Raw genomic sequence first — 16,058 nt, 5'->3', positions numbered from 1 at the left:
TTCCAAATGCAAATAATATGGAAAGGCAAATAGACTTGTCACATTTTCTAATATATTCAGATAGCATAAGTTATATCATTCCTTTCGTTAACTTACGATTTGTTTAAGAATCGTCAGATAAATTATTTTATAATTTTGATATGAGAGGCTTGTAGCTACTTTCCTATTGAATTATATGTATATGTATTATGATCTTTGCTGAATTAAGCGTTATGTAGTTTTCTTGTGTAATAATTGTTTATATAATATTCTTTAAACTTACGAGTTCAATACTTCTTTGTCCATGGAGCAGCCTAGTGCCTCTAATATGACTTTCTTCTCCGAAGCAAAGTCTGTCTTCAAATATTGATCCCATAGGAATTCCCACTCTGCTAGAGATCCACTTCTTATGGCAGTACAATAAACAGCTGTCCTGGCATTTGGTGAAATTCTGAAAGTTATATCCCGAATGAAATAGGTTTCCCTATTTTTCTACCGATGTAATTAAATAGTTTCTATATATTAATTTATTTTATAATGTATGCATATCATAATGTATACTTTATAATCTATAACCTAGCTTATTTCACAATCTAGATTTATCGTGATGATATTTTATATCATTTTAGCACGTCCAGAGGTTGATAAACGAATTTCATCAACACGAAGTATTGTATAATCGCATATATAAAACAATACTTATCAAACAATGTACTCTGTGAAATGTCTAGAAATTTTCTAGAAAGGGATTCAAATAAACATTAAAAAATAGCAGAAATAACTGCAGAATTTTACGACTTTTAAAATATTTCTTATAAAAGTAATAAATAATTGTAGAGTCTATATTTAGTAAAGCTTCTCTTCAGTATTATACATTGTTAATACATTGCTTTAATTTCCTATAATATATATATATATATATATATATATATATATATATATATATATATATATATATATATATATATATTTAATGTAATTTTATAATGTTATTGAAATATTAAAATCTATTTGTTGCAATTTTTTATCAAACTTTATTAAATCTATTATTAAATCTATATAATCTATTTAATTATTTGTAGAAAAATTTAAAAGTAAATTGTCTTTTTAATTAGAAGTATAGGCTTTTGATTTGAACGCGTGTGATCAATACATGATCCTATTTTGTATTTCTATTATAATTTTCCAATGAAGCATTACATAGCCTACGCTTAGATAAATACTTTTATTTGATTATATTCATTTATACATGTACAAAGCTTGGCTGCTGAATCGTGGGACACAGTGTCTAATTATTTATCGACTAAGGCGGTCTTTAATATAATGATATCATTCAGTCGTCATTCAGATATCGCATTAGCCTATTAATTGAATAAATTGAAAGACAAAAACATTATTAATTCATATATTTAAGATGTAGAAATAAAAAGAACAAAATTTTGAAAACAGAATGAGAAAATATAAGATTTCGTTAAGAACTTGGTATTATCTATGTGTACTAGATTGCAGGTAGTTGTGTATTCGCCGAAAACGAAAAAAATAAAGGAGAGAAAGAAAATAACTATAATGCAAACATTATGTTTTACAAATTAATAATTAGTTTCGTCGCATAATAATAAATATCAGATATTATCCACATTGTTACTCTTAGCACTGAATACGTTTAACATTCCTACCTCTAACACTATTTCAACCTACCATCTTTTCTTTCTGAACATGGCTTTTTTCCGGAAGCTTTAAACAGTGTTAGAGAAAGCAGTGTCAAATGTATCACTGCTAACTGTAATGGTATGAATAGTAACAATCCAAGCCGTGGAAACCTCAAGATTCTCAAACGTTAGATAATAGATAACTTTTTCATCTAATGATAAAAAAAGAATTTATCACCTCGCGATCAGATTTTTAAAAATATGAGCATAAATAAATAAATATATATATATTTATATAATGTTTGTATAATAAATATATATATATTTTTATTTATATTTATTACATTTATTATAAAAAATATACTTATTTATTTATTTATTTATTATATATATAGTAATAAAATAATATTTCTTCTTTTATTTCTACATTTCGGTTGTACGGATATTGTTGTCTCTCCCTATATGATAAAAATAAAAATAATCTGTCAATAAGAATAAATCTTACGTATATGTATCATTTCCGCGCCACTTGGCGAACAGGTGGATAGACTTATCCACACACTCTGTATGATTCAGTTTGCACATCCAGGATAGGATCAAATCTTTGTTCAATTGATCCATGCGGAATTCTTCTTCATTATTGTCTTCGAAGTCGAGCTTTTCAAATCTGTCAGCTGCCAATAGCCTAATGTACTCTTTCAGCATACTTTCTCCATGATTTCCTTGATATCGTTGCAGAAGAAAATTCATTCCACTGAAAAATGCCTTCCAAGGTATGTAATCTTGTTCTTTTAGCAGGTAGGTTGTCCCATTCAACGCGAGGCCATAGGTGATCCAATCAGCTCGTGCCAGATTCAAGAGATCATCGATAACTTGAGCTCGATTGGTCACATGTATCAGTGTATGATTAGCGCTCTTTAAGGCATTGATTAGACGATTCCATGATTTAGTATCATAATTCACTCGATAGTAACCACTCTGCTGAATATTCAAAATAAACCATTCTTCCTGAGAATTGTATGGAATGGTTATTGGAAATCCTTGTAACCAAATATCGGCCGTAGTAACCGAAAAATTCAGTTTAGAAGCGGTTGTCATCGTAATGGGTATCCAGAATTCCTCGAAAATTTCTGGCGTAAAGAAATTTTTCTGCAAAAATTATTTCCAAAAGGTGTTTGATCTTTGGTATCTACTAGTTACCCAGAATTCATATGTAGAATATGAAAAAGATCATAACAAAAACGACCTTTGTCCACGTTTGTCTTTCTCCAGGAAAGCAAATAAGATACTCCAGTATCTTTTATTTTTGTGCGATGTACGCCAATTATTTTTAACAAAAAATATTTATCACATCGTGAATTACTATATGTGGCATTATCGCTCAAAAGTATGCGAATATTTTCATAATTCTAACAGAATATAATTTAATTGGAATATCATAAGTATAATTATTTTATTGATTTCAAATAGCTAATAGGTATGGAATGAAATAATTTCACGTGCAAAAGTGAAGCAGATTATGGAATAATTTTTCAACAAAATCTGTAAGAAAATATTCCAGCGAAACTATTTAACCTCAAACTGTCTATATATCATATACTTTATGCTCAGCAAGAAAATATCAAAAATGAAAAAATGATTCAAATAACTTTATGATAGGATCATTTGAGTCAGCGAAGAGATATTAACAACAAAATAATTTCCAAAAATTAGGTAATTTTCACGTGTTACTGAATTATGTTAATTACAATTAAGAATATTAACAGTATTTGAACAAACTTCTTACTTTTTGATGAGTACCTAGAAGTTATAACCTCGTAGAAAACTTGGCTACTTATTACGGCCCTAATAACAATAATATGTATAACAATATACAATACAATACTATACTAATAACAATATGTAGTATCGTGGAAAGATTGTGTAAGAAATACCCGACGAAATATAAACAGTGTTGCGAGAAAGCGTAAGTGCCGACAGGCCGAAAGGGTCGGGAAACTTCAATAGATTAAGCGGCCCATCAATATGTCCTCAGTCCTTCAGTCAAATAGTTACGCGGAAGAAGGCGTACGTGACCATGATCGCGGATGGTTATGGAATACGTACGTGGTGGGGATATGAGAAGACGGGGGGATGTTAAAGGAATGCTTAAGAGAGAAAGACGATTAATCGTCAGTCGTTAATGGAGAGTCTAGTTGCGAGGAGTTAGTTTTGAGTCAAGAGAAAGGTATGAGTTGTGAATTATCAATTTAGATGTCTTAGTTATATCACATTACTGCATTAAGTTCGCGTCAAATAACCATTGTTGCCTGTTTAATCCACTGTAAATAAATCCATCTATTAATAAATTTATCATATACAGTAGAAATCACTGGAAATCCTAATTTCTAATATTTCTGATAATGATCCTATAAATGTAGCAGTACTAATAATAATATATAGTTTGTTTTCAAATATAAATCGCCCAAAAATTATTCATGACTGAATTTGTTCAATTACAAGGTAAGTTACTTAGTGTTAGTATGTCTTAAATAACTTTACTTTATACTGATCGGAATGTGCGACAAACGTAGATAAGACAAGGATTAATTGTATTATACAAACAATTAATGAAATTATAGTGTTATATTCTATTATCACCTCAAAGTGGGAAGTGAGCGTCAATTCAAGTGCGAACATATGAAGTGTATTTAAGGTATTATTAAATAAATTAAAAGTAAAGGACGTCAAAGTGAGAATAGAGTTAAAGAGATAGAAATAAGAGATAGAAATGGCAGAAAAGGAAAAAGTTTAGGAGGAAGGTGAGTTCGCTGTAGAGTGCCGAAGCGTGCAGACGTGTCTCTAGTGCCCAGCGTAGTCCGAAAACAACACGTGTCGCCCAACCGTCGAAAGTGAACACAGCCAAGTGTTTCCTACCCTTTAGGGAGAAGAAAATCCCACGCACCTAACCCCAATCCGAATACTAGCCTCACAGCCTCACGACTAGTTGTTCATTCCGAATTAACTAGCTCGATGATGGCCCAGCAACCGCGACCAGGCTCTCCGGAGCAGACTCGCAGCTACCCCGTGCTACCCCCCCCCCCCCCCGTGGCAGAAGTGTAGCAGAACTCTCCGCACTAACGACGCTAACACTACAAAGAAAAGGAAAATAGAAACAGCAACGCAAATAAACACACACAACAGGTTCGCCGTATTGGAATCCTCGAACGACGCCATGGAAATCGTAGAACCGCCACCAAACCAACACTCACAGAGAATCCCCCCTCCCCCACAAATATTTGTGGACGACGTCATTGACATACAGACAATGATCAAGTCCCTAGAGAGAGATATCAGCAAGGAGGAATATAACCTTAAGATAAGCAACGCCAACTTCCACACCTACCAACTCAAACAGGAAAGGCCTTTCCGGGTGGTCCTACGAAACATACACCACTCAGCAGACATAGACGAACTAAAATACGAACTCTCAAAACTCGGCCACGAAGTCATCAACGTAAGTAATATAAGGCATAGAGTCTCGAAAGACCCGTTATCCTTATTCTTCCTAGACATTAAACAAAAACCGAACAATAAGGAAATCTACAACATCAGTCGCCTAATGAACGCGATAGTAAAAAGATCGAACCACCGCTCGTGAAAAAAGAAATAGTGCAGTGCAAAAGGTGCCAAAGGTACGGTCATACGCAGAAATACTGCAACCATACTTTCCGCTGCGTTAAATGCGCAGGCTCTCACTCCACTGACCAGTGCGCCAAATCACCGGAAACCCCAGCGAAATGCATCCACTGCCAAGGGGACCACCCTGCCAACTACAAAGGCTGCCCAGCATATAAAACACTATACACGAACAGGTACCCTAAGCTCAGAGCAAAAGAGGTATCCAACCAAACACCCAGCCCGCCGAAATTCACGACTACCCCAACCCCCTCAACCAACCAAACACCCAGTCCTACCAAATTCATCTCCACCTCAACCTCCTATGCCCAAGCAGTACAAGGCATCCAAAATAACCCGAACAGCCAAAGGAATCTTCCCCAAAACAGTGTCCCCAACCCACCAAACACAGACAACTCCTCAAAGCTTGAAAAGCTAATAGAGAAACAATCGGAGCAAATAAATCACTTGCTATCGCTACTAACACTCATCGTGGAAAAATTAGTACGCACCGACTCAAAATAAAACCAAGGCGCATAGCACTCTTGAACGCCAACGGTCTAGCGCAACACAAACTTGAACTAGAACTCTTCTTAAAACACCAGCAAATCGACGTAATGCTCGTATCGGAAACCCACTTCACCGACAAGAGCTACCTGAAAATAAATGGTTACAAATTCTACCATACCCAACACCCCAGCGGAAAGGCCCACGGTGGCACCGGAATAATAATCAAAGCAAGTATTAAGCACTACGAACTCCCATCATTCCAGAAAGACTACCTCCAAGCAACAAACGTAGCAATAGAAGACTGTCATGGCTCAATCATCACCTCAGCAGTATACTGCCCTCCCAGACACTCCATCGCCAAAGAAGACTTTGATAACTTCCTGGACACCCTGGGCAACAGATTCATAGTTGGAGGAGACTATAACGCCAAGCACATCCAATAGGGCAGCAGACTGGTTACAGCAAGAGGCAAAAACCTCTTAAACAGCATAATAAACAACAACCTCAACTACCTCACCACATACGAATCCACATATTGGCCCACTGACACCAACAAAATACCCGACCTTCTCGACTTCTTCATAACTAAAAGTATCCCATCAAGACACGTCCAGATCAACTCCTCGGCTGATCTCTCCTCTGATCATTCTCCCGTGATAGCAACAGTCAGTTCAACAATCATCGAGAATACACCTAATGGCTCCATTCACAACCAACACACCAACTGGCAGCTCTTCAGAGAAGTCTTCACACACTCAACCTCAGCCTTCACCCCACTAAAAACAAAGGAAGATATCGAAGCAGCCACGGAATACTTAAACACGAGCATAATAAACGCAATCCGCCTCTCCACACCGACAAAGCCATCTAACAGCAAACAAGAATATCCCCAATACATACTAAAAAAAATAGCAGAAAAACGTAGACTAAGAAGAGTATGGCAGACCCATAGAACACCGGAGGACAAACGCAAACTTAACAACGCAACTAGAAAGCTATCCAGAACCTTAAGAAACTATAAAAACGACTGTTTCCATAAATACCTCGCCAGCTTATCCCCCACAGCCGACGCCAACTACTCACTATGGAAGGCCTCCAGGAAATTCACACGCCCCCCACAAATAATCCCACCTATCCGCCGTCCGCAAGGTGGATGGGCGCGAAGCCCTATAGAAAAAGCCGACCTGTTTGCTAAACACTTGTCAAAAGTATTCAAACCTCATTCCCCCAAAGCCGCCGCGGACGTTACTGAATACCTGCACACCCCCTTCCAAATGTCCCCTCCTATCGAACCCTTCTCCTCTGCAGAGACTATAGAAACAATCAGTCGCCTAAACCCCAAGAAAGCAGCAGGACACGACCTAATAGGCAATAGAGCAATCAAGGAACTTCCCACAAAAGGGATAGCACTCATCACATCGATTTTTAATGCTATCCTTCGCCTGGAACATTATCCTAAGGCCTGGAAAATCTCATTGATTACCCTCATCCCTAAACCCGGTAAACCGATATACGAAACCTGCTCCTATCGCCCAATCAGTCTTTTACCTACCCTGTCCAAACTATTCGAGAAGATGCTCACGAACCGACTCCTTCCAATCCTAGAGAACTTGAAAACACTCCCAGATCACCAATTCGGCTTCCGAAAACATCATTCTACAGTAGAGCAAATCCACCGCTTAACTCATACGATCAGCCAAACACTCGAAAAGAAAAAATATTGCTCAGCGGTTTTCCTAGACATCCAACAGGCATTCGATAAAGTATGGCATGAAGGGCTACTATACAAACTTAAAAAGATCCTACCCCACCCCTACTACTCCATCCTAAAATCTTACCTAACCAATAGACAATTCATGGTTAAATACCTAGACGCCACTTCCGCAACATTCCCAATAGAATCCGGCATATCCCAAGGTAGTGTCCTCGGACCCCTACTGTACTCCATCTACACTGCCGACCTACCTATATCAAACGATATAACAATAGCGACATTTGCAGACGACACAGCGCTATTAGCTTCCCACGCAGACCCGGTAATAGCCTCATCCACTCTCCAGCGAAGTCTCGACTCCATGGAAAAGTGGTTTCACAAATGGGGCTTCAAAGTCAACGAAAAGAAATCCTCACATGTAACCTTCACGCTCCGAAAACAAACCTGCCCCCAGGTCACCATCAACAATGCAACAGTTCCTAGCAGGGACACAGTCCGATACCTGGGCATGACCCTGGACCGGAGACTAACGTGGAAGACACACATCTCAGATAAAAGGAAGCAACTAAAGGACAAACTAAAAAAACTCTATTGGCTCACGGGCCGACGCTCCAAACTAAATATACAGAATAAAATTACCCTCTACAAGACCGTAATAAAACCTGTCTGGACCTACGGAATCCAACTATGGGGAACAGCAAGTAACTCCAACATCGAAATACTCCAACGCTTTCAATCGAAAACGCTAAGATCCCTAATTGACGCACCTTGGTATGTAACCAATGAAACAATACACCGCGACCTCAAGATACCCACCGTCAAAGAGGAAATAGCAAAATATAGCGACAGATACAGCAAAAGAATCAACAAACACCGAAACCCCCTAATCACTGGACTACTCGATACGACGGACCAGATTCGCAGGCTGAAGAGGCACTACCCGCTTGACCTAAACGTTAGATTCATTTAATTATCCAAATTAAGCATACGCACTTACTTATAATACTTATAAATTATACCTATCTATAATAAGTATTAACTTATTGTAAATAAACAGCCATGTCACTGCGCCACGCCAGAAAAATTACTGAAAATTCTCAACGCGAGAATTGATTGTAATTTCAACAAATAAATAAAAAAAAAAAGGAGGAAGGTTAGGTGTGAAAAAAGGTGAAGATATAGAGAAATGGCAGGAAGAGAAGGGACACAAGGTTGGTAAAAAGGGATCAGATGGCCGTAGGAAGAGAACAGGAGGTTGATAAGGAGGGAACGGTAAAGAGAAAAATCTGGTCAGAATAGAACAGAAAATAACGGTAGAAAAGAGGGGAATTGAGGAATATTTAACGAAGATAGACGGGATGAAGGCAGAGAGGAGAGAATATATTAGGAGATCAAGGAGAAAAAAGTGTGGGAGCAAAAGGAAAGGAATGTGAGAGGGATGAAGGAACAAAAGAAAAAGAGATCACGTTAGTATTAGTGGAAATGAGAAAAGAGATGAGAAAGATGAGAGAAATGGAGAGAAAGTAGAGAGAGGAAATAGAAAGGTAACTGAAATAAAGAGAAGATACCTGGGAAAAGGACAATTACATGGAAGAATTGGTTCCTTGGAAAAGGCAGTAGAAATAATGCTAAGAATATTAGAAGAAGAAAAGGAAGATGTAGATTCTAAGATAATAAAAAATATAGGAAAAAGAATACAGGGAGAAGCAAGAAATAGAGCAGAATAAGTAAAAATAAAAGATATGGGGAGAGTGATAGAAATACAAAACAGTAGGGAAAGAGAGAGCAACATAATAAAAAAAATAAATATAGATGAAAGAGATAACAAAGAAATAAAAGAAGAAATAGGGAAATTTGTAAATAAGGATCTAAAGGTAGCTTGTAAATTAGAGCGGGCGAAAGCGATAGAAAAAGAGAAGGAGATGATAATTGCGAGAGTAGAAAAAGAAGAGGAGCAGAAAAAGATGTTAACGAATAAGAAGTACCAGTAGCGGAAATTTACTTAAGATTTGAAATGCCTTGATATTTATGAAAAGTTTTCTGATAAAGTACAACTCCGTTTGTATAACTTGCTGAGGGACAAATTGATTTATATAACCAGGTCGTTCATATAACAAAAGCCCGCCTATGTTTCTCTGCCATTATTAGAATAGGAGTTCATGTTTATATAAGAAGATTCCAAGAAACACTTGGTCTTAAATACATAATAATGTTGCAAACTTCAATAATTATTTACAGGTGAATACTCCCCACCGATTTTGATGTCCTTGAGATACGGGGATAATTCTAAACAACTCTCCTTATAATATACAGGATGTTCGGCTACAGGTGTAAAAATTTTAAGGGCTGATTCTTGAAGCTAAAATAAAAATCAAGAATACAAAAATTGCGTATCCGGCTTTTAGTTACTGGCAATTAAAAATCAATCGAAATATCCCTGTGCGCTAGCAAATTTTCTTACGCGAATGAAAGTAGGTCAACCTGATCAGTGGGGTGCGCAGATATCCTTAAATCGAACGATAAATGGGCAGTAGCATATCTCGTACAAATCGTAGGAAAGTAAATTGTTTTTGAATTCATACATCATCCGGTCCTCGAGTGTCATTGAAAAGTGGCATTTAAGTGTCAGTTTAGAGTAGCATTTTAAGTGTCGAGACTGTTCACAGAAAAGTCGTAACGAAAATGGCATTCTAGGCATTTTATATTACAGTAAATGTTCAATGTAGTTAAAATCCGATGGACTGATGATGGAGATAAAGATGTGGCGGCACTCGGCGACAATGTATATCGCCGAAGTGCCTAATGAGCCATGGGTATCCCAACAGTCCTTCCGCCGAATGTTATAGAAGAAGGCATGCGTGGCAACGGTCGTAGACGCCTAACAAACGCGTGGATAGTGGGGATATTGAGGAGTGACAAAGAGAAAAGAAACAGATCCGATCGAAAGTCAAATTGTAAGAGCTTCAGTCTTGAAAAGTCACGGCTGGAGTTCAGAAGCAAATCGTAATTAGTATAAACCAAGTGTTCAAAAATAAATTCTCTTCTTATTTTTCTATATTTTATTTTTCTTTTCATCGGAGATTTCCTTTTTTTTTATTTTACGTGACACACTACACGCTCAAATCACTTGCGTTGAAATTAAATAAAAAAGATTAAAACGATAATAACCCGACGATAACCCCCCCCCCCCCCCCCCCCCCTAGAGAGACCAAACCTTAGTATAAGAACCTTCGCAAATCAGCACCCAACACCTTTTTGTTATAACACTCTGAATCGTTACTCTGTTGAATTCGTACAATAAAATTTTACTATCATATCTAAAGTCCAAATTTTTTACCTTACTTGTGAAACGTTCGAACTATAACGCAAGATCACCGGTGATATGTCAATTTCGTGATTTCTTGTGTCTCCTACGTGACTGATGCTGTCATTTCCTTGTATAATTTTTTTGATATTAGTTAGGGACAGCCACAATATCTGAAGTGTAACTTTTAAAAACATTATCAGTAACTAAAAAACAAAGCTAAAAGCACAATCTTTTTATTCTTGATTTTCGTCTTAATTCGGCTGCCTTAAATTTCTTCACCCTGTTTAGAATCATGTTCCTAACAACATATTTCAAGATCATCGAAATCGGCAGGCAGTACTCTTCTGTAAATAATTACCCAACTTGTATCGACTGCGAAGTATAGAAGTGTGTAACATAATGCGTGCTCCTACCGTTTACATTTTCGTTCATAGAAGCGGATTGACGCTCAGCAATAGTTCAGATAATATACTTATAGGAGCTTCACTAAAGTTCAGTTAATCAGGCATTACTAAAATTTCGTTATGCAAATGGAGTTTATATTATGAAGTTCCATTGTACTGGACCTTAATGTATACCTGAGACAATATTATAGCATGTTCTTCTGACTTCGCAGAGACAACCGGATATCCTCTTGTATTAGTCCAACCAGACATGAAATTTGACATATTCAACCAGGGGTTTAAATCGTTTGTTTTCATCATCGCATCATCGAAAGCTTTCCAAAGATCGTTTGGAGTTGCAGTACGGTATTTATGTCGGTCCAAATACAGGTACATAGCTTCTTTGAAGGTTTCTGGTTTCAGTGACTTTTGTATCATTCGTATGACACTAGCCGCTATAAAAATATTTACTTTTAATAGTAAAATGTTAATTCTTAGGAACACGGTTGAAGTAAATATAATTGAATTTTATTGTAATAAAAGATAATTAGTAATGGTTGCAGACAATGTTCGGCAGATATTATATTAAGCAATGAATACATTTTTATTTACAGAAGGAGATTCAACGATAAAATATTTATTTTCTGGACAAAGCAAAATTAATGAATTGTTATCAATGTAGTATCGTATTTGCTGTGCGCAAGGTGGATGGGCGCGTAGCCCTATACAAAAAGCCAACTTGTTTGCAAATCACCTAACTAATGTCTTCAAACCATTTTCCTCCACTACTACCGCCGAAATAATGGAATACTTGCACTCTCCCTACCAGATGTCTCCTCCTAATGAACCTTTCTCAACTCTGGAAGTTATAGAATTAATCCGTCATCTAAATCTCAGGAAAGCATCGGGACATGATGAGATAAGTATCGAAGCTATTAAGGAGCTTCCCATAAAAGGGATTGCTCTCGTTACCTCCATTTTTAATGCAATTCTTCGCCTTGAATACTAAGTCTTGGAAAATATCATTAATTACTCTTATTCCTAAACCTGGGAAACCAATACACGAAACTAGCTCTTATCGTCCAATTAGTCTTCTATCCACTTTGTAGAAACTATTCGAGAAAATGCTAACGAAACGACTCCTTCCACTCTTAGAGGATTTGAAAACAATGCCAGATCATCAATTCGGTTTTCGGAAGCAATATTCGACGATTGAGCAAATTCATCGTCTAACTCATAAAATCAGCGAAGATTTAGAAAAGAAAAAATATAGCTCTTCAATCAAATATTGCTCTGAAGGACTCTTGTTTAAACTAAAGAAAATACTACCACACACCTACTACTCTATCTTAAAATCATATCTAACCAATAAGCTGTTCATGATTAAATACTTAGAAGCTATAACCGCAACATCCCCAATAGAAGCTGGCATACCCCAAGCCAGTGTCCTCGGACCTTCGCTGTTCACCATCTACACTGCCGATTTACCAAAATTTAACAGAGATAACCACAGCGACATTTGTTGATGATACAGCTTTATTAGCATCCTATTCAGACCCGAAAGTTGCCTCCTCAACTCTCCAGTGAGGTTTTGACTCTATGGAAAAGTGGTCCCACAAATGGCGTTTCAAAATAAATGAAAATAAATCCAGTCATATAACTTTCATGCTGCGAAAACAATCCTGCCCACAGGTGACCATAAATAATATTCCACTTCCAAACAGTCCAGTTCCAGATACAGTCAGATATCTGGGCACGATTGTAGATAGAAGAATGACATGGAAACGGCACATCGTAGATAAATATAAAGAACTGAACACAAAACTAAAAAAATTCTACTGGCTCATTGACAGACGCTCCAACTTAAACATGCAGAGTAAAATAATGCTATATAAAGCCATATTAAAACCTATTTGGACCTATGGGATCCAACTATGGGGAACAGCGAGTATTTTCAACATAGAAATTCTCCAACGATTCCAAACAAAAACTCTAAGATCCTTAATAGATGCACCTTGGTATGTTACCAAAGAAACAACACATCGCGACCTTAAGATGCTAACCGTGCTCGGCAGTTCCAGATGGGACTCACGTAAGCGGGGTCCTCAAGGTACAAAGTACCCGGAATCTTATCTCGACAGTATCATCCTTGGCATCGGGATCGTGACTGCGCTACTACTCAAGGCCACGTAGAGAGAGTGTAACCGTACTTAAACACCTTACATTCCGACGACCTTCCCTGCTGTGTACATAGAGGACTCACGTAAGCAGGACGCTTGTCCCGACGGTCCTCCCTGGTTGCGGGAACGTGGGTTTGCCAACCCCCGTAGACTTACATAAACAAGTCCTCCCTGCGGGGCCGGACCCAGGACAGGTTGTCGCGGTCAGCACAGATCGCGTTGTGCATGGATAAGCGTCGACAACCGCAACCACGAGCACGTTCTCGTACGAGATACCGCCGTCGTTCGAGATCTCGAGACCCGCCGCGGTAAGATGGGTTATGTTCTTACCACGCCACGTTTCGAGAACGCGCGATAAGATGTAACTTACCATGCAATTGGAATTCGGGACACGGGGCCAGCCGTCCTTAAACGCGGCGAACAACGAACGCATGATATCCCGCCGCAATTTCGTATTCGATAAAAACGCGCGCATTTCGTATCTGGTAGACACCATCACCGACATTTGTGTCTACCCGCGCAGCAAAATCCGCGGACCTTCAAAAAAAAGCGAGTACGAGTTACTTGCGGCTAACGGGACACGAATCGCAACTTACGGGACCGTCGCGATCCATCTTAACTTGTCCCTGCGGCGTGTCTTTAAGTGGCATTTTACTGTGGCCGACGTCCAAACACCTATTATTGGTATGGATTTTCTAAGTCACTACGCGTTGCTCATGAACCTATGTAAGAAAAGACTTCTCGATACGACGACCCAGTTATCTTCGAAGGGTTACGCGGCCACGGACAACGTTCCATCTATAAAAACCATCTGCGCTGATTCAGCGTATTACCAACTACTGGCGGAATTTCCCGGCCTCACTCGTCCGCCGGTTTACGGGAAAGAAAAGACTCGACACTGTGTAGTACATCACATCGAAACCACGTCAGGCCCGCCAGTTTACAACAAACCCCGCCGCCTCGCACCGGATCGGCTCAAGCAGGTGAAAGCGGAATTTGAACTCATGATTGAGCAAGGCGCGATGCGACCATCGAAAAGTCCATGGACATCATCTCTGCACGTTGTACCGAAAAAGGACAGACACCTGCGACCATGCGACTATCGTGTGCTAAACGCTCGCACGATACTTGATAGGTACACACCACACACATAGAGGACTTCGCCCACCATCTACATGGTGAGCGCATATTCTCAAAAATTGATCTCGTTCGCTTACCACCAAATTCCAATTGCGCCAGAAAACGTGGAAAAACGGCAATTACAACACCGTTCTCGCAACATTGCGACAACACGCGTACATTGACGATTTCCTCATCTGCGAACATTATTCAACCGCCTCAATAATTGCGGAGTAGTCATTAATTGAATTCGACGCGCGCGAAATCACATTCCTCGGATACACCGTGAACGCCGATGGAATCAAACCGCGGACTGAACGTGTCGAAGCGATCATCAATATCCCGAAGCTCGCGAACGTAAGACAATTACGCAGGTACCTCGGTATGATTAACTTCTACCGACGTTTCATATCGAGGGCCGCAAAAGTTTTGCAACCTCTTAACGACCTGTTAAAAGACGCGAAAAAGGGCAACGCGCCCATTGAATGGTCCAAACACGCGGAAAACAACTTCGAAGAATCTAAACGTGCCCTCACGGACGCCACGATGCTAGCGCATCCAACACCAGGTGCGCCCGTCAGCCTTACGGTAGACACGCTCGACTACATAGTAGGAGTCTTTTTACAACAACGCGCGAATGACAAATGGCAGCCGCTAGGGCCTGCTACAAAATCCCTAACATCCGCGCAACAAAAGTATAGTGCCCACGATCGCGAACTGCTCGCGATGTACAACGCTGTAAAACGCTTTCGACACGCTGTTGAGGGTAGAGACTTCATAATCTATACCAGCCACAAACCCTTCATTTACGCGTTTCGTCAAAAACTGGAAAAATGTTCGCCGCGACAATTTCGCTACCTAGACTATATAGCACAGTTTACAACCGGCATCCGGTACGTAAAAGGCGTAGAAAACGAGGTAGCTGACATGCTATCCCGTATCGAGACATGTAGTGTGGTTTCTGGTGTCGGATGCTTTCCTCAGATATAGAATCCATACAGCACCCGGGCAACCCTAGAAGCCATCGGAGTTGGGATACGCCCAACCAGCGCACACGGTACCGAGTACCGGGTTACCTCAAATAGTTAGGCCCGCAGGAGGCTCACTCGTCTTAGGTCGAACGGGGCGCTTTCCAAGCCCTTCCGTCTTCTCGGGACGGTATCCGGAGCAGGTGGGACGCTGCTCACCCGCCGAAGGCCATTCGGAGGAACCATGTCCCCCTTAAATCGGCCCTCTTGCCAGCATTTGGCCACAACCACTGCCACCACGAGTCCATACCCATAATTGGCCGAGCCGAGGGTTCGCTACGCCCTCTAGGCTAACACTCGACCGCCCGTGGTACCGTTCATTGTCAACGGTGGGACCGCGCCTGTGGATGTACCGCCACGTCTCTGCTGCACGGCTTACCTGCTAACCGTGCAGTCAGACCCAGATGAGACTCACGAAAGCGGGAGTTGAGGAAATGTACCTCGGCGGCTCTCCCGACGGTCTCACCCTTGGCTTCAGGATCGTGGGTGCGCTACTACCCAAGGCTTCGTGGGGAAGACTTAGTCTTACACC

The 16,058-nt window shown here is 39.6% G+C and overlaps 1 protein-coding gene across 3 annotated transcripts in view; it reads right to left on the bottom strand.

The window, feature by feature from the left end:
• Positions 1 to 16,058, bottom strand: part of LOC126866292 (putative aminopeptidase-2) — a 75,383-nt gene that overhangs the window by 3,767 nt on the left and 55,558 nt on the right. For 2 of the 3 annotated variants that reach the window (XM_050619693.1, XM_050619700.1), the window contains exons 27-29: positions 11,395 to 11,654; positions 2,134 to 2,777; positions 263 to 430 (exon numbers count right to left, since the gene is read on the bottom strand). In XM_050619693.1, coding sequence (XP_050475650.1) covers positions 263 to 430; positions 2,134 to 2,777; positions 11,395 to 11,654 — 1,072 coding nt within the window. Of the gene's footprint in view, positions 1 to 262; positions 431 to 2,133; positions 2,778 to 11,394; positions 11,655 to 16,058 lie in introns of those variants that run through there. The other variant, XM_050619709.1, reaches the window with a different exon arrangement.

Source organism: Bombus huntii, chromosome 1 (genome assembly GCF_024542735.1).
Source record: "Bombus huntii isolate Logan2020A chromosome 1, iyBomHunt1.1, whole genome shotgun sequence".
In the NCBI taxonomy this organism is placed as follows: Eukaryota; Metazoa; Arthropoda; class Insecta; order Hymenoptera; family Apidae; genus Bombus; species Bombus huntii.
This window is presented reverse-complemented; position numbering and strand designations above follow the sequence as displayed.